At 42.6% G+C, this 20,366-nt stretch overlaps 1 protein-coding gene across 1 annotated transcript in view; it reads left to right on the top strand.

Moving 5' to 3' along the window:
* The window catches only part of astn1 (astrotactin 1), a 2,710,576-nt gene that overhangs the window by 1,305,740 nt on the left and 1,384,470 nt on the right, over window positions 1-20,366 (top strand). The window contains exon 9 of the mRNA XM_078561790.1: window positions 13,652-13,726. Within this exon, the coding sequence (XP_078417916.1) occupies window positions 13,652-13,726 (75 nt within the window). The remainder of the gene's footprint in view (window positions 1-13,651; window positions 13,727-20,366) is intronic.

The raw sequence follows: 20,366 nt of genomic DNA, 5'->3' as shown, positions 1-20,366 counted from the left end.
AGCACCATTTGATTGACAGCTCCAAGTGCTTATAAAGTCTTTGAAGTGAAACAATGAATACAAATGCGTGTTCTTACAAGGGAGTAAAGAAAGTTAAATGTAATGATTTTTTTTAATCAATGAGAGTGTTTTTTTTAGTAGGGAATTCATCATTAGACACTCAAGAACTTTATTTGATCTCAGCATGAGTCCAGAGGTCTGCCTATGGTGGATATTGAGTGAGTTGGCATGGAGAGTGTAAGGGCAAAGGGTGGTGGGTAGGAGGGCATGGGTTGTCATGAGTTGGCACTAAGTTGGTATAGGTGCTAAAAAGGGCCATGGGGGTCGGTGGAGGTGTATAGGCTGGTATGGAGGTGAAGGGGTGAGTGGAGGGTCATAGGTTGGCATTGAAAGGTATGAAGGCTCATGGGGGTTGGGTGGAGAGGCATGAGATGGCATGGGTTAGTATAGATGGGGCATGGGGATTGTGTGGAGGGGTGAGGGGTGATTGTTAGAGGGCTAGTTTTTTGTTTCATTTTTTTCTCACAGCTGGGACAAAGTGCCAGAGCACCGAGGCTGGCCTTTTGCACCTGGCTGTCACTGAACTCTTCCCGGGGCCAGCAGGCCCGACACCCATAAAACCCAGCTCCTCTGAATGAAAATCCAAACTCCCAGGACACGCTTTCAGGACTCGGGTTCATGGAACTGGGAATTCTCCCAACTCTGAGCACCCAGCGTGAGAGCAAAAATTTAGGCCATTGTGTACACCAGTTGCTTACTGGATGCCTTCTGTGGCCAGTAATATTCTCTAGTAAATAAAAACAGCCCTGATATTCCCATTTTGCCTTAATTTCAGGTATTGTTTTGTTAGTTTTATTTTGTTTAAACTAGTTTGTGCGGTCCACCTCTTCACGAAATTTTAATGATGGTGTCCTTTAGGAGAAACAGCTTAGTTAAACCTAGTGTAGTTTTGGGTTTAATCCAATTCCATAATTCGCAGTGCTCTACTAGCTCACTGGATGCCTCCTGTGACCAAAGGATACGCACGGTAATTAATTACTCCCAATGTTGCAGTTTGATTTCACTTCAGCAATGTTCGTGTTTTTATTTGCTTTGTTTGGGTGGACACCTCCTTCCTGGAATGGAAAGTACTTAGCGCTTCACCTGCTCCAACACTCCGATGGCCAATTTCAACATGTGGCCGATTCTGTGCTATATTTGCTGACTAAGCATTTAGATTTAAAATTGAGACCAATATTTTTGCGATCAGATATCCACATGGTGGATGTGAGGAGCCCTTATGGCTCTCCCTGTCTATAATGCTGTAAGCTCCTGAGAAGACTACAGGATGCCAAAAGCCCCGTGCTATCTTCATTTGATGTATCTTTTTCGCAAAGTGCTAAAGATAGTTCCTCTAGCAAAAAAAATTTACTTCCTCTATGGTGGGAAAGTGGAGTCTACCCAATGTTTTGTTGTGGGCAGAAGGATGGTATCCCGTCGATCCTAAAACAGCTTAACAAAATTTTTAACGCAGTAGCTGAGAAATTCAAAAGAACAGGTGCCTGTAGAGCAACTTGAACAATTACAGATGATAATTAAGAAACAGCACTTGAGCTTGCTGCCATGCTCACATTTCCATCCTTGGCCTGCAACAATGTTCCAGTGAAGCCCAATGCAAACTGGAGGAACCTTCTCCACCTTCTGATTAGGCACTTTACAGCCTTCTGGACTGAAAAGTTCAACAACTTCAGACCATGAACTCTGTTCTCCACTTTGATCTTTTGAATTTCTTTTTCCCAAACCCCCCTTCCCCCACAGGACCATCTATAACTTGCTTCGCTTTCATAGAGCACTGACCCTTGTTTTGCTATTAACACATTCTGCTATTTTACCTTTATGCCACTATTAGCACCCTATTTAATCTTTAACACTACCATTACCTTTGTCCTGTGTCCATAACATCTTTGTCCTGAGCTCCCACCTATCCCTGACCCTCTATTTTGCTCCCACTGCACCACCACCAGCACCCCCCCCCCCCCCCCCCCCCGCCCCACCAAATTTGTTCAACAGTATAAAATCCATTATAATTCTACTTCTCTCCAGCTCTGAAGAAGTCATATGGACTCAAAATGTTAACTCTGTTTCTCTCTCCACTCAAGCACCAAGTTAATGCCCAAACTTGTGAATTGTTCTTTTGGACCTGATTTAAATATGTTAGTCATTTCGAGGCATGTATATTCCAGGAAAATGGTCTCTTTCTGCCCCACTCCATGAAGATGCCCCACGAGCAGTTTGGGTGTGTTGGGAATTGGGTATCCGAATTTACTTCCTGATCTCACTGCTTGTGCTTGGTGCCGTTCAGAATCATACCCTTTGTCAATATATCTACACATCATACATGTGTAAGACAACTTAACTTAGTCCAGATTTAATTCATAGTGTCATTATGAAGACATATTTTTAATAGTGAATAGCATCACACACAATAGAGTTAAGGAGTGATGCATTATACACATCAATCTGGTCTAGAGATCACGGGAAATTGGCTCTAAGACAGGAAAATGAGAAGGGGGGCAGAGATAGGAGAGGAGGAAGAAAGTGGGAGAAGCGGATGGAATAGAAGGAGGACAAGAGGCCAGAGAAGAAGAGGTAAATAGAGATAGAGCTTAAGTTGGGAAAATTTCTTGTGGGATTTGGGTGGATAGAATAGCTCTGCAAACTTTATCATGAGCAGAGGGGAACTCTGCTACTATTTCTCAAGTGCAAAACTTGAATTGGGGCCGTTGGGTTCCAGAGCCAATGCTCGATTGGAACAAGAGATGGGGGAGCGGTAGATCAAAGGACATTTCTCTTCAGAAAGGCTAGAATTGACAGATCAGTTGAGATGGTTGGGCGTATTGCAATGAGAATTGAGGGGAAGGCTCAAGGTGTGGTTCTCTTGCTCAGGGGATGAGTTAATCTACTTAGGTATAGTGTGTTATAACAACTGAGGCAGAGAACAGTGGTCATCTCTGATGACGTATGGGACAGTTCTTGCCTTGAAGAGCACTTTTATTGATTATATGTGCATTGTTGCTGCCACTTTCGCGACTGAGTGGAGTGAGTAATGATTATTGGAGTTCATTTAAACATTGAGTAGCAAGTTTAAATCTTTACTGCTAAAATTCTTTTCCTTTGCATACTGGGGGAAAGATTTGTTCACACAATGCTGCTTCTACATAAACTGCATCAATTTCCCAGGGACAGGCAACAGTGTAGGCTGCTATTTGAACAGCCCGTGCAGCGTTCTTCAATCATATCTTTCCCCCAGTGTGTCTTGATGTTGGGAGAGGCTCCATTATTTTTTAAGGTTGTTTGCAACACAGATCTTTGCTGGCTGGAATCAGAGAGATAAGTAGACACAAGTGGGAATAGCACTATGAAGAGAGGGATGGGGACCTGAAGTATGCTTTAGTAGCCTACCTAAATTGCTATATTACAAGTCTAGAAGATCAGCTAAGAGGGATGACATTATGTCTATTTTGCTGGTTGGTGCACCATTATCTTCCCAGGAAAGATTTGGGCTCAGTGCAGTGGAGCTGTTGAAGTGATGTTCATTTTAACATGCATTAATGGGTCAAGTAACATGACCTTCACAGCATCACATCAAAGGGCAATATAACTACTTTCAGAATATTGCAGGCAGTCATCCTTTTTTATTAAAGATACTGCTTAACAAGCTCAGGTTGATCTTCTTCAGCTGTTGTAGTCTCAGAACTGATATTTTATCTCCCGAGAGAGAACATCCTTCTCTTCCAGATCCTATGAAAGTGGTCTTTATGAAAATAAATCAATTTTCTATCTGTTTTATGTCTAACTTAATCCTTCCTGGAGCTCTTTTCAGGGCTCAAAGTTTGCATTTCTAAATTCTTGCACATCTGTCTTGTTAATTTTGGTTTCAGCATGTACTTATGATGTTAAATTTATTTGTACATTCATCATTAGAAACCAAATTATTTATTGAATTGCTTATGTATTCAGGATTTGTTTAATTACTGTACTTCTCGTGTATGTTATTTTATCAACGGTTTTCAAATTATGATGTGACCCCAAAGCTGGAATTCTACCAGCACACCTGGGTCCTGATATCGAGACCAAATGTGAGTTCCGAGCTCAGGCAGGTGGAGATGGGACCACGGTGGCCATTTTACCTGTGGCGGCCAATTAAGAACTGCCTGTCCGAGATGCCAGCCCAATCAGAGGCCTAGGTGCTCACTGTTGAGATTGTCAGGAGAAGGAGAAAGTGCCTCCATGTTGAGGTGTCCTCAAAGGCAGAGAGGCGCTGGTATTCAGAGGGGCAAACCCTCCAGCAGCAGTGTTAGATCTGCAGGGCAGCCATTGACATCATGGGGCTCATCTTTGGGACATGGAGCATCCAGAAAGGATGGATATCACCCCCCGCCACCCCCCCCCCCCACCCACCCCCTGCACCTGCACCCACCCAACCCCCTTTATTTTGAAAGGAAAGTGGGTGGATCAGAAAAACTGAAAGAGAGAAATAAAAGAACAAGCTGCAAAAGCGAACATGCTAAGAACATGCTAAGCTGCTGCTTAGCATGACATATGAACAAATGAACTAGAACAGATACTGTATGGGACTCAGTATTTTTTGAGTTAATTGATGTAGCTAATTGGCAAGCTTGAATGAATGAACACGTAATCATGGTTTTGTCAGAATTTAAATTTTAACAAAGGCTAAAGAGGAAAAAAAATGGAAAACCTCATGTGAGTGAATTATAAACTTATCAGAAGATCAAAAAGTAGGAAGAAGGGCTATAAAATAAAACAGGTGAAACATTGAATCTCTTAAAGACTATAGTCTTGAAATGGCTGCTTGCAACTATCACTTATAGAAGTCTAACATGCTTGGTTCATATTTTTGTTTGCTACCTTTGTATATTTGGCATAGAAGGAACAAAAGTAAACATGTCAACACTAATATCACAATCAAAACAAAATCATTGGTGGAGGAACTGAAGATGGCTGGGTCAAGAATGTGTCCTGAGTACTCCTGCAATAATGTCATGGGTTAAGATGATTAGCATTCAACAACCTAAATTACTTTTATTTATTTTTAGTGTAACTCAAGCCATTTTATCCCACTGATCTCAGTTTTGCTGCGGCTTCTTGATGCCATACTTCTGGTGTTTCATAACTGAAGGAGTTGTGAATGGAGCTGAACACTATGGAATTGCCATTGATCAATGATGAAGTAGTGGGAGATGGTAGGACCCAGGAAACTGCTCATGCAAACTTCTAAAGTGGCTGTAATGATTTGTCTCCAACAACCATGACAACTTACCTTTGTATCAGATATGATTTCAACCATTGAAGTTGTTTTCAATTGGTTTCCATCGACCTCAGTTTTACTTGGACTCCTTGGTTTCATGCATAATTGAACATCTCCTTGATGCTGAGTACAGCTACTGTCACTTCTCCTCTGATTGGTAGGAGAAGTTGTATAATTTGTATCTGTAGTAAGGCTGCACATCATGCCACAGTGACAGAAGACTCCCAACTGAATTCGGCATGCAACTATGGCATTAAATTCCGGCACCTCCCAGTTTGTCACAAGGAGATCCTATTTAATTCACAATCTTTTAATCTTTTATTTTTTCTTATTTAGTACAGTGGTTACAAAAGGAATTGTTTGTAAATACTTTGGGTTGTTTTGAGGCAATGAAAATGCAAATTATTTCTTTAATTGACAAATTATCACATACAAACAAGTCCATTGTATGTGACTTACAATATAGTCTCATATGCTTGAGCACATGTCAAAAGGAAGTTTATAAATTTGGAGAAGGAGGTGTTGACTAGCTATTGGTTAGATTGAGTTTTTAGTCAAAAGGAAATGCCACTGATTACTCTGTTGTTCTTATTACTAATTTTTATCTATGCTGTTTCTGCCTTCTTCCATTCTGGTCTTACATTGGACCTTTCTGTAGCTGTGTGTCAACCAATAATGAAGTGCTTATGTTATATGTTTATCTCTGCAAACAAACTTTTTCATCAATATATTCTCCCCCTTTAAGCATAAATCTATGATAAAAAATAGCTTGATATGTCTGCATACGTTGCAAGTGTGAACAAGTGGAATTCTAACCAGAATTATACTTCCTAAAGCAAAGTATCCCAACACACTCCTAGCCAGCCTCCCATGCTCTATCCTCTATAAATTGAAGGTCAATCAAAACACTGCTGTCGCTTACCTAATTTGCACAGTCTTGTTCACCCATTTCCCTTGTGCTTGCTAACCTATGTTGACTTCTGGTTAAGCAATGTCTCAGTTCAAAAAATCTCATTCTTGTTTTCAATTTCCTCCATGCCTTTGCCTTCCCAATCTTTGTAATCTCTGCCTCCAGCCCACAATGCTGCAAGAAAACTGGAGTTCTCTGAGTCTGGCCTCTTGAGCATCCCTGATTTTAATCAATCCAACTCTGGAGGCCCGAAACTCTGGAATTCCCTCCCTAAACCTCTCTTCCTCTTTTCTCTTTTAAGGCACTTCTTAGAACCTAACTCTTGACCAAGCTTTTGGTTATCCATACTAGCATCTTCTTATGTGGTTTGCTGCTACATCTGGTTTGATAACCCTCCTATGTTAAAGATTCTAAATGAATACATTGAGTATATGTTAAATATAAACGCTGAGTTCAATAGTCGGTCATTTGTTTGCAACTGACATGAAGGGTGAAATTTAAAACCTATCCACTTACACAGAATTAAAATCAGGTCTAATTTTCTGACTCAGTTGATATTAGCATCCATTTTAATCAATTGATTTGCTATTGGATTTTATTGATTTGGTTTGAGATTCACAATGTTGCCTTATAATGGTCAATTATCCCTTAAACCTAATTTCAGTATAAGTGGAACTGAGTGTCTCTGATTTCAGGAGCTCACTCCTTATGTTCCTTTATTAATGCAAAAGCCTTTAAGCTGATCCTGCAAATCTCAGTTATTGCCATTTTAACCTTTCGTTATATTTGCATTTCTCACTCTTCCCTGCGTGATACTCAGGCAAACATTCTGTCTCTGTGCTTTTGGCACATGTTGGACGTGCATATTCTAAATCCAAATCCGTGGCTTTAAATTTAATGGCCTCAAAATGGAATGGAGGTGCAGCTTTGTGGCACAAGCTTCTGGAGTAGACTGAAAGCACTAAGAGATGAATATTCACTTCAACATTTCTTTCTGATCTGGACAATGATAAAGAAATCTAGATCTATAGGTACCCAAGTGTCAGCTCAACCCCCTCACAATAGGATCATAGTGTCCTAAGGGCACAGAAGGAGGCCATTCAGCCCATTGATACAAAGCCAGCTGTCAATAGAACAAACCAGTTAGTTGCATTTAACCCAACTCTACAGCCATTGCCTTGCAAGTTTATTTCCCTCAAGTGTCTATCCAATTTCCTTCTGAAATTGATGATCTTCAGTATTTGACACACTTCCAAGTTTGGTATCATAAGCAAGCTTTGAAATTTTACTCTGAATTCCAGCACTGTCTACCATCTTCCAGTTTAAAACACAATCATTTTCCATGTTTCACTGTTTACTTTATCCTAGCTGATGCTGACTGTTCTATTCCATGTGCCACAATTTTGGTAACTATGTGGTAATTTGTCAAAAACTTTTGAAAAAATCAATATAGACAACATCTACGCTATAATTATTCTTACTTAATTTCTTAGTTTGCAGTACCATTTCTTGCTTTTAGGTGCCGTTTGCAGTTGGGCTCGGCTAACCACTGCAGATACCGGCAATTTTTACTTTAGCATTGCCACTTTTATTAGTCTCACTGATCGTTGGAAAGTTGGAGAGAATGTTATGTTGTGACAAAGCAGTTCACTGTAAATCAGCTCATTGTCCACAGTTAAATACTGTTAAATCTCACAGCTAACTGAATTACTGAGAAATTAGAAATTTGGGGAAAGGAATGGAGATTCTTGCCACTGACTCTTTTTGTCATTGATTCCAGCATCTTGACAGCTGAGAAGCTCAGCTGTTCTGCAGGCAAGCAGTCTGAGTTGGGTTGCAGAGAATATGAGTTGAATATCACAGCTGACTAAAGATTCTGGCTATGTAATGAGCCAGGAGGCTGGGAAGATCACAAATAGGGGAGGCAGAGAGACAACTGTGACTTCTACTGTACTTACAGATCAGCTGGTTTGTCACAGTGAGAAATTATACCTGACATCGCAGAGCAACACTTTTGAGCAGTGAAGCAGAATTTGAACGACGGAATGTATTTTGTTAGAAAATAAACTGCAAGCCCACTAAGCCAAAGTGTCAATGAATGATGGACTATCTGAACTCATGCATAAGCAAATAGTAAGGGCCCAAGATCAGGATGACAAACTGAAGTTGAGATTCAAAGCTATTGAAATGCAACATTGGCTATTCTGTTCCATTCCACTGACGTTTCAGTGGATTTGGCAGTAGACAGGGCCAGAAGTGTGCTTAGAGACATGCTCTTCGATGTTCCTGCTATGCCACACTGCCATTCTCTGGAGGTAGTCTGAAGTGCCCATAAATAGGCAAGCACATTTATTTAAATTGCAATGTTTCTTGCCACTTATCCTAGATAAATGCTGCCTGTAGGGCGCATCCTGCTAGGTCCTGGCATCCAGAGATCAAAGGTTGGTAGAGCAGCCCGTGCAGTCACTTGTAGAGATTTGCCATGTGGAGACGCCAGGAACAGCTGGCAAAAAATTGGTTAATAAAGAACTGGCCAATTTTTTAGGCAGCTCAGAGGCTGCCTTTTCACTGCCCATCTCGCAGAATCCAAACAAACCCGGGACCAAAAAATGGTCCCTGTTCAGGATGATCCCTGCTAGAAAGACCCCCAAATTGGAATGCACAAGCCTGCAAATAGAATAGTTCAAACCAGGAAACTCTCCAAAGCATTTCAAAAAAACTTCAAAGATACTAAAAACCTAAAGAGTTGGTTGCACAGTTCCAGGAATCCCCTTCTTTTTAAATTATGAAAGATGTATCAAAGAAAAGAATCATCAAGTCAAGGAAGTCCACAAAAAGCAAACTGTTCAAATAATGATTTTGGAGGGACAGGAAGAGGCATATACTACATTGACAGATATTTCTTGCATGCATGATTTGTGTTGAATCACAATTGAGAAAATTAAAGAGCTTCCCCCTTGTCTTAAGTAATTTTCTATTAGATGAGAAAAGTACTTTTATTTATGTGGATTGTTATTCCATAGACTTTTGATTACATTTATCCTAAAGGGCAATGACAAAGGATCAATCACTCCATTATGTAGATTCAACTGTTTCTAAATCTACACTTTAATTTATATCACTTATGAATCCTCAGTTTAATGAGCAGCCCACTTAATCAGCACCTATCCACCACCTTAAAAATTCACTACCTCCACCACCTACGAACAGTGCAGCAGTACATACCATCTCCAAGATGCAGTGCAGCAAGTCATCAATCCTACTTTGGCAGCACTTTCCAAATGTGCAGCTTCTACCACCTAGAAGAACAAGGGCAGCAGATGCATGGGAACACTATTACCTACAAGTTCCCCTCCAAGCCACACAATACCCTGACTTGGAACTAGATTGTTGTTCCTCCACTGTCACTGCATCAACAACCTGGAACATCCTTCCTTACAGCACCTACACAACATGGACTGCAGCATTTAAGAAGCTGGCGCACCAGCACCTTTTCAAGGGCAATTAGGGATTGTCAATAAATGCTGGCCTTGCCAGGGATGTTTATGTGCCTATGAAAGAATTTTTAAAAATCCTTCAGGACGACTACATGGGGAAAAGAAGCTGATCAATTAGCTGCTGCATAACAGATGGGGACCAGTGGGCAAACTATGCTTAGCAGCCTTGTCACTGCAGATTAAAACTGTACAGATCAAATTACCAAAATGATTTTTCTTGACCCTTGGCAAGTTAATCTTCTAGGTAATCATGCAGGTGTGTTGGATGGAAACATGGCCAAATTTTGTGGTTAGTTTCCCCCTGGTCAAATTATTTGCAAATAGTCAACCTTTAGTTTTACACAGGAAGGCTGGTTCCACACACGTAGGGGCACTATCTACGCCAATCCATCATTGATTTCCAACATAATTCCAAAATTGTTTAAATTGTGGCTTAAAATGGTTTCAAAGTCCATTTTAGTTTTGGATAACCAAAAGATAGATTGATAAAGAGAAAAGGATTGTAATTATAGAATGTCTTAACAGCTGTCAGAGGTGCCTTGAGATACTTCACATATAATAAATTACTTTGAAGTGCAGTGATTTCACAGCCATTGTATACAAGGCAAAATCCTCCAAACAGCAATCAAATGAATGATATTGCTTGTTTTTCCCTTGAGCACCTGATGTGCTTCAGGATGTTTGAATGTGATCTGGAGATAGCACCCATGCTCTTACAGTCTCAGTCTCCATTAGCTTGTTGATGCCAATGTCTACTTTAGCTGTGATTCAGTGAAAAATGCTGACACAGAGGCCCTTGCTATTCTTGAAATAGTGTCATGGAAGTTTTAAGGTTCATCTGAGCCTTTAGTGCCAGCAGATAAAGAGAGTGGTTTAATGTTTTATCAGAAGGACAAAACCTTTCACAGTGCAATAGTCCAAATGTACAATAATGGAGTATCAACCGAGCTGATGTACTCAAGTCCAGGAAGGGTTCACTGAATCATCATGAACCAAGCAGACATTGGCTCATACAAAGGTGAAGGATGATAAAATTCTTGGAAACTCAGTTATTAGTGTCAGGTTTACCACTTGTCCAGTTTCAAATGGACTATTTAGGATTTTAAGCACATGTCCAAGGTCTTTTTCAATGTAGAACTTCCACATTGTGGCTCCTGCCTGGGAGTTGATGTGCAGTAGATTGGCTGGTCCACCAGTGTAGGTTCCCTGTCGATTGTTATGTATAGAATTCAAACGACTGCAAAATTGTTGGAAAGCTTTGGACTGGTGGCTTGCAAAACTCTAGCTGTACCTTGGGGTAGCTACTTGGTATCAAAAGCTCTTTCTTGGATCTGCCTTTTTCTTTGCCAGGTCAAAGGTCCAGGTCCTCAGTGTTACTGACATTGTGCATTCCATAAGTTATCAATGCCAAGTTTATTGGGTTACTATTTTGTGGGGATGGCGCTCTTTGGTGCCAAAGAGGGCAGTATGAAAAAACACAACAGCTTTGTGTTTAGATATGCATGGGTGAGAACACTTTCATTCCAGGAGTTTGCCAGTTCTAAACCACATCCCTTGTCACTTGAAGATGTAGGCTTGAATATAAGTTTATCAAATTCCTACCACATTTGCTTCACATGTAAGTACTGCTGTGTGGGAAGCAGTTCACACACAAGAGATAATTTATTCAAAGTGGCTGGGCAAGTGCTTTGCCTTGCTTTGTTTCCTTCCAGTTTGTTTTTAATTGGGGATTTCTACACTATATTTATCTTTAGTATATGTTTTTCGTTAACATTTTTGGTTAACTCTTTATGTTCCTGCTTTGTTTCGCTATAAATAATCTTCAGTTCCTTTTATAACAGTGATCATTAAATGCTGATTGTAATTGTTTTTCTTTGGAGTACTCGGGACCTATAAATGCCATCATCCCTACACAACTCGTTATAAACTTGGCCCACTAATGGGACACCCATTTCAGTGGGTTGTCAATCTAATCCAGTGGCATTTCTCAACTTGCTGCCAATTGCTTTACTTGCCTTCTTCTCCTCTTCAGTTTGTGTTCCGTCTTTATGCCCCTTGTTCCCACCTACTTGAATTTGCAAATTTAACATTGCTTTCCAAAGATGTGCTCTGCATTGCAGCCTGGTAACCACTGGCTCTCTACAGATTTTCCAACCTTTTCAGTTCTCCTTTTTAATTCAGTTGCCACCACCTTTATTCACATTTGTTACTCCCACTTTCCATGATCTTCGTTTTAATACTTTCTGTATTTCTGAATCTGAACATCTCACGTTTGGAACGCCGGCTAAACTTTTCTTTATTTAAGTTTGTTTTGTGAACTGTTGATATTCTTAAGCCCATCTTTAGAAATGTCATATCACACAAACTCGAGGTTAATTTATTATACTGACATCCTGAAATGTTATCAATAACTTATCGTTAATGTTACAGTATTAATGAAGCTAAATGAAAATCTGTTCAACCTTTTTACTTCCCTCTCCTTTTCTTCCCTCAACATGCTCAATTTTTTTTTATATTCCACCATTTTTAATCAACTTGTCTAAAACTTATAAATATAACTGGATTTTGTTATCTACACCATTCCATCATCGATTTCCAACATAATTCCAACATTGTTTAAATTGTGGCTTAAACTGGTTTCAAAGTCCATTTTAGTTTTGGATAACCAAAAGATATATTGAGAAAGAGAAAAAGATTGTATTTAGTGCAGTGACTTCACAGACATTGTATGCACAGCAAAATCCTCCAAACAACAAAAAGATGACTGCTATTGTTTGTTTTTCCCTTGAGCACCTGATGTGCTTCAGGATGTTTGAATGTGATCTGGAGATAGCACCCATGCTCTTACAGTCTCAGTCTCCATTAGCTTGTTGATGCCAATGTCTACTTTAGCTGTGATTCAGTGAAAAATGCTGACACAGAGGCCCTTGCTATTCTTGAAATAGTGTCATGAAAGTTTTAAGGTTCATCTGAACCAGACAAAGAGAGTGGTTAATGTTTCATCAGGAGGGCAAAACTTTCTCACAGTGCAATAGTTCAAATGTACAATAATGGAGTATCAACCGAGCTGATGTTCTCAAGTCCTGGAAGGATTCACTGAATCATAATGAGCCAAGCAGGCATTGGGTCATACAAAGGTGAAGGATGACAAAATCCTTGGAAACTCAGTTATTAGTGTCAGGTTTACCACTGGTCCAGTTTCAAATGGACTATTCAGAACTGTGAACACATGTCCAAGTTCTTCTTCAATGGGGAACTTCCATCATCCAAAAAAGGAACCTCAAAATCAAATCTATGGTTCTACAGTGTTTTAACTTCTCTGGTTTGAACTTAGCAGTGGCTACCTTAATGTATTTTCACCAGTCAATGGCATTGGCAGTTCTTATTATGATTGGGAGATCACACCGTATATTAATTAGCGGTGAGCTGTGTGATTGAAAGATTGAGGGAAAAGCATGGCTAAAAACACGGGTATGTAACATAAAAGGTTGGTGGAAAAAAAAGGGTATTAAATTGAATTTGCATTTATATTGTTTGGATCTTTACTTTGGATTTATAGGGATATCACAAACCACAACAATTGTATTGTATTCATGTTGTTTTATCACTGTTCTTCAAAGTAAATCTATGGAGCAACTGCAAATACATCAGTTTATTTAAATGCGATCATCATGGAAATTACATCAAATTACTACAATCTATTCAGATGTATTCACCACCTCCCTCCCACCCTACACCACCACCCACCCAAGGTACCTGAAGTGAAATGGAGTCATAACCAAGCTGTTGTCTGGTTCCATGGGGATTTTTAAATTTGTTTTTGCTGCTGTGCTTTCTGCTATTTAAATACAGCTCATTATGAAGAAGTGTTTGCTCTCATTCAAAACAGACTGAGGAATGACTGCCTGTTTTTTTAAAAATCTTTATTCCATGTAGCCCCTGGCCATACACAGTGTTTCAGCGTGGTTTCGATCTGGTGATGGGAGATCAGCCGTCAGATAGAATTTTCAGGTAAGCCCACTTTTCACGTATTGAAGCCTTCACATGTTCCTTGGGCTCCGAAAGTTCCCTGGAATGTGCAGACATCTATTATGTGACAATGAAACAAAAGGTGCTCGCCGATTCCCCTTTTTCGCAAAATGAGACTCTGCACAGATTGAATTGTCACTCCAATCTGCCTGTCACTGATTTTTTTTTTCACACCCATGTTAAATATGATCGCCGAATGGGAACAATTTCAAATGACCTTGTGCAAACTCGTATTCTATGTAGGCCAAAAATCTCACTTAGAACTGCTAAGTGCACACCTACTGGGCTGGATTTCACAGTCAGCAGTGAAGTAACAGTGCCGCCATTGACCTTGACCCAAAGATCAGTGACTTCTGTGGTGCATATTTCCCTTTTACTGACTAGTTTAAACCTGGCTTCAAGTCAAGAGAATCTCCAAGCATCTGGCAGCAGTGATGTCATCAAATAGAGTAACAGCCAATCGCATTGAAGTATTCTCAGACAGCAAACCAGGAAGTAAAAGCCACTGAACGCCTGCACTTTTACATGTTACGGATAGCGAAATAGATGATTAGGACATTCATATTGGATTATGACAGAAACTTAAATATAATAAAATTCCTAATAAAATGTGAAATTTCATAACATGGAGAAATTTGACATTCACCAAATTTAATGTTAAATTTTCAGGGCTGGCAGCCCTGAGAGGTAGGGAGGACAGCAGGACTGGTAGTTGCCTCTTAATTGGCTGTCACCAGTGAAATCCTGCCATCCGCCCACCCTGGCTTGGCACCTGCTTTTGGACACAATGGCGGGACTGCCTCGCTTTTGGGAAAATCCAACCCATAGCGTAAGAGTAGAAGTTCTCACCAGCCTAGTAATTTCTAACTGATTGCATTCTAGCGAGACCTCCACAGTGCGCCCTACGGAGAAGCAGAGAATCACTGATGGCAACTTTGAGATTTATCTTTTAATTGCTCATCAGAATCACAGAATCACAGGATTCTTAGAGCTCAGAAGGAGGCCATGTCTGCGCCGACTGTCAGAGCAATTCACCTGGTGCCATTCCCGTACCTTTTCTCCATAATATTCTTCCTTGTCAGGTAATTATCCGATTCCCTCTTGAATGCTTCAATTGAGCCTGCCTCTGCCACACAGCATATTCCAGATTTTAACCACTCTACTTGAAAAGCTTTTCCTCATGTTGCCATTGCTTCTTTTTCCAATTATCTTAAATCTGTGCCCTCTCATTCTCGATCCTTCCACCAGTGGGAACAGTTTCTCCCTTACTCTGTCCAGACCCTACATGGTATCAAATACCTCTATCAAATCTCCTCTCAACCTTCTGTTCTCCAAAGAAAACTGTTTCAACTTCTCTGATCTATCTAACTGAAGTAGCTGTAACTATATCCTTAAATATAACTTCTGTGGACTCCAGAAGACGTGGTCAGTATTAGAGTAGTAATGGAGTCAAAAGCTGACAGATTCACTGTCATTACTACCATCATTGACCAGGCCTATGTGTTAATAACAAATAGGCCTTGAATGAACTTTTATCAGTCATAAACAAGGGCAGTTAGAAAGAGATTTGTCCATTTGTTTTGTGTGTAATGGAGAAAAAGTGAATTGAACAGTGTGTGAGCAAATAGCATTGTTTCATACTCTCTGTTTCACAGAATAGCCAGTGAGCCATGTTGTGTAACAAAGGCACAGTCTCTGTTGGAATAACAATGGATCGATCTATGACAGTTGGAGTGAAACTAGATCCCTCTGATGAAATTCTAGTGTGTCCCTGCAGCTAAATTGCAATAAACTGTGTCAGTAGCAAATTCTTTTGATATCTCTGCCATCAGTTTCAAAAATCCTCTTCTAAACTTACTTTGCTATCGCTTGTCTGTGTTAGTTCCTCTGTCTTCTCTTCGTGTTAAATTGCCTCACCTTCCTCCCATTCAAACAAAGGTGATCTGTTGTAACTGTTGTCCTATTGTATTTGCAGCACTTTCACTTGATTAACTCTCAAATGGTCTAATCTATAATCACCAGTCTTGTTTATAACATGGCGATTGCATTGAGTTTCTTTTAACGGAAAAGCTCTGCTGCTGACTGCTTAGGTGCGTCAGTTGTTTTTGCCTTGAATATCTCTAAAACCTGTGACAATATTTACAACATGCACTCCTGCACAAGTTACTACCATTCTACCCCCCACAAAAATCCTGGACATGACTGTCTAATTTCCTTTCAAATTATAGATACAGTGCCTCAAACCCAGCTTTCCGAAAGCCGGGGATGTCTGAAAACTGGATTTATTTTTTTAAGCAGCCATGCAAGGTTACCCCAGGGAGACAAGTGAATAATTAGAAGTTTATTAATTTAAGCATTCAGCCCCCCCAAAGGATTTGCATTATTCTGCTAGTTTTAGTTAATTAATTAACCATGAATCCACAATACAAAGCAAATTCCAAGTGTGCCCTCTGGCCAGTGAATGAAGAACAAAATGCAAGCTCCCATGCTGTATCATGCGTCTGTTGTTTGCCGCACTCTGAGTGGTCAGAATAACCCTTGACTCCGCCCAACCCAGCTCGGTCTGACCCAACCCGAACCGTAGTCCCAACAAGGTACCAATCTTACCATTAGTGCTCCACTGCAGGTATCTCCGGTGAATGAAATTACTGTATGGCATTTTCCTCTGTGACTGACAGGTAAGCAGTACCTCCAGCCACCCATATCTCTAAAGAATATGACAATGTTTACAACACTTCTAAACGAGTCATTATCATTCTACCTCCCACCAAAGCCATTGACATGACTATCTAATTTCCTTTCAAATTAAAGGTACAGTACCTCAAATCTGGCTATCCTAAAACTCGGGCCAGGATTTACCGTTCCAGGCCCAAATCCCAGGGGTGGGAAGCAAGAGTGCTGTCTGCCGCAGAGCCCAATTGGAAATCGTGCGATGCTGGTCTCATTAATTATGCAGCCGGGTGTTTCCCAACATTTCTCACGGTGAGGCAGGCTGGGAGTCACGCACTCTGCTGTCAAATCCAGACGCCTGATTTAAAAAGTGACCAGAGATATACAGCCTCATTGTGCTCTTAATTATGAACCACGACATGAAACGTAGAACCCAAGGAGCACTGGCACCCAGGTTCAGTGATGCTTTGGTGGAAGTACTGCTGAATGCAGTGGCGGACAGGAAAGATGTCCTCTACCTGAGGGTGGAGGAGGAGGCCCGCCCGATTCACCAACCCTGTGTGAGATGCGGTGGCCAGGGTGGTGAATGCCAACTGCATTCACCAGAGGACAGCTCTGCAGTGCAGGAAAAGGATGAATGGCCTCATCCATGCCGCCAGGGTAAATGAACCCTCTACTCCACATACTCCCCTGACTGAATGGGCACTGGGACATGTGCCTCAGTGCCAAGGTCACCATCCGTGCTGCCCATGCATTAACAATGTGTCTCAATCTGGTGTGGTGATGCCTCATAGCCCCACTGCAGTCCATGTAGTCTGGAGGCAGAGAGTCGACTGCGAGTCTTTGACAGTGCCACACAGAGAGTTCATATTGTGTATAGGGGTGGGGAAGGGAGAGCTGGCATGAAGGGCAGCAGCATTCACTACTGATGCCATGCCACTGTTGGCCTTATCCTTCTATATGCATGAGCCCACCGCTCTGAAGGGTGCTGCTAAAAACTAGTCCTTGTGGACTAGCTGCAGTGCATCTTTCACATGGCACAGAGCAGTCAGTGAGTTGTTGGTGAAGACTGGCATCATGCGAACACCACCTAATAGCTCTCAAACCATCTTCTCTCCTTGCGCAGGACAAGTTAAGAGAGGGGATGGGAGGGAGCATGGCTGACCTCTGACCTCACACCATTCGAAGAATGGGCTGTAAGGCTGGTGGGGTTGGAAGATCAGGACCGTTAATGTGCAGACAGTGAGGTCAGCATCTGGCCTCCATCCAGTAAGGAACCATGCTTACTGTCTTGACATAGAAACCTAAGGGTCCTGCTCAGTGCCATGTTGGAGTCAGCCCATGCAGCCACTCACTGTCTCCTCTTTCGATTAGGGCTGCCAGCAAGAAGAAGGTGAGACCTGACCCTGAAACCGAGTCCAGCACCAGCTCCAACCCACAGAGTATAGAGGATGTTGAGGACAATGAAGGCACCTGCAGAACCATCACCTTAGTCACCTGCACCCTCCACCAGCCCAGATACACACACCAAAGTGGGTACTAGATCTAGTTCAGACAGGGTCTCATACTCTGGGGGTCACTTCACTGACCGCAGCAGGAGGAGGCAGGGACAGCCAAGGTCACGAGCACTTGGAGAACCGCTGGGAAAGAGGCTTCTGCTAAGTCTCGATTAAATGACAAGCCTCTGGGAGCAGGGGAACATCAGGAAGAGGTGTTGGAGGCCCTGAACAGGGGGGCACACGAGGTGGAGGAGTCCGTTCACCTGCTGGCTGATGAAGTGATAACGACAAGTGTGCACGTGGAGATCTCCATGGGAAGGATGGCGGAGGTCATGGAGAGCCTGGTCCAGCAGTATGCCCAGTTTCTCCTGGAAATGCACAGAGACCTGCACTCTATCACTGTAACCATTACCAAGCTTTTGCAGTGGCTACACGAGAAGGGGATGGGGCACCTCGACCTCCCTCCAGGTGCCCCTTTCCCTCAAGGAGCCAGGGAGGGGCCCTTGGGCACCCAAAGGATGGAGAAGCATCAGGCAGATACCTGTGGGACCTCCATTCAGGACTCTTTGAGGGTGCCTGGCCATTCTGATTCCCCTTTGTCAGTGACCCCATCAGCTCCAGCCTCTGGGATCGCAGACGGTGCACCTGCCCCAGAGCAGTAGGCCCAAACTAAACCAGGGCCTTCCAGGCCTCAAGGCTCCAGAGGACACCTGCCAAAGTCATCAAAGACAATAGACCATAGTGGTGAGCAGGCTACCTCCACCCCTGCTGTGGATGTCAGGGCAGCACCTAGACGCATTGGCAGGAGACATAAAATAAAGAAGTACTGATCTCACTGTGATGGCATGGGTGCACTATCATTGCTGATTGTTGATGCATACTTGTTAATCTGTACAATATCACTTTAAGGACGTCTGCTGTCTTTTCTTTGTGTCTGTTCGCTTTAATGCTTGTGTGCACCCCATATATTCAAGGGGACAAACCTGCCCTGCTCTATGTCCCTCTGGAATCATGTGTATGCAGGGAGGCATCGAGCTTTGCCATGGCCTTACGAGCCATGTGTGTGAAGCCTCCCACTCACGCTGCTCCTTTGCTCTTCACAGCCTTTTTGATACAATCGCCTTTGCCTCATCAGAACGACATGTTGGGGTTCCCCCTTCAGTTGTCCAGCTGAGCTGACCTGCAGCTCCGCACACCCGATAACCCCACTCCCATCCAACATTTCCATATCTGGACATTGAGCCGCTGGGTAGGTCTGGAGCAGCCATGCTGCGCGTGTCCTTTGAGGCTCACTGAAATACCTCTTACCCTCCCCCCTAATACCCACATCCATACCCCCATCACCATTGATCCCCCCCGGTGTCACTTTCAACCTCCTGCCGTTCACTCTTGAACCCCCTCCCATCACCCTTCAGCCAGTTACAGTGAATGTCCACGTTCCCTTCCTCCCCAAAGAGCACTCCAGTCACTGTTCCAATGTCCCCCCTTGCCCTTCCCATCCCAAAGAACTGTGTTTAATTTCGTCTCCCACCCAGCAATCATATCTCTTCATCACAGGACCCTCACCCCCATCATACCACATACCATTGCCCCCTTTAACTAACTATTCCATCCTATCACCAATTCCCCTACTTTGCCCACCAGGATTCTTCAATTGGTACCAGAGAGCCCTCCCTCTGAGTTCTCCACTCACATACGGTCCCACTCTTCACCCACTGCCTTTCCTTCATTTGCATTCCATTTTTCCCCACCGCATCTTTCCAAGACCCCTGCAAGACTTCCAACTTCCCCCCCACTTTTGGCATCCAAACCCTCTTTGTGCCTCTCCCCCCTGTCTTCTTCCTGCCCACCCCCCACCCGCAGCAAAAGTCCTTGTCACTACCTGCTGTGGCCATACACCTGCTGCCGATTGCTCCACTTGCTCAAGGCTCCATTAGCTGTGCGCGGCTTCACCTGCAGCTCCTGGCTCCAACATCGAGAGGCTCCATCTGCAACTCTTGGCTCCAACGTCAACTCCAGGCTGCTCCAGGCATCCATCCAGGTAAGTCCTGACTTGTGCACGCCACATTGGTCCGAACGTGTTCTGGGCCGTCAAGAAGCCCCACTGGCATTACAGTCCATTGGACAGGAGGGGTGTTGTGGGAGGAAATTCCTGTCGGCTGTTCGTTTGAATTCCGACCATCTGATGCAAAACAGCTTCCTGACAGCCTCTGGAGGGAATAACGACCCGCCATTATCCTGCCATGACGATCAGGACCGCAAGTTCCCACTGTCAATTCATGCCACCGGGAAAATGATTTTTCAGCTCCTGACATATTGTCCGCTCCCCCGCCCTCAACAAACCCTGCCGCTGGCAGTACCGGGAAATCATGGCTTATATCTTACATGACCTTTAAAATGAAAAAAAACATCATAGCAGAAGGAAATAGCCAGACTCTGGGACCAAGTAAGAT

The sequence above is a fragment of the Cetorhinus maximus genome, chromosome 17, assembly GCF_964194155.1.
Source record: "Cetorhinus maximus chromosome 17, sCetMax3.hap1.1, whole genome shotgun sequence".
NCBI lineage: Eukaryota > Metazoa > Chordata > Chondrichthyes > Lamniformes > Cetorhinidae > Cetorhinus > Cetorhinus maximus.
Note: the sequence above shows the minus strand (reverse complement) of the source record. Positions and strands in the feature narration are given on the sequence as shown.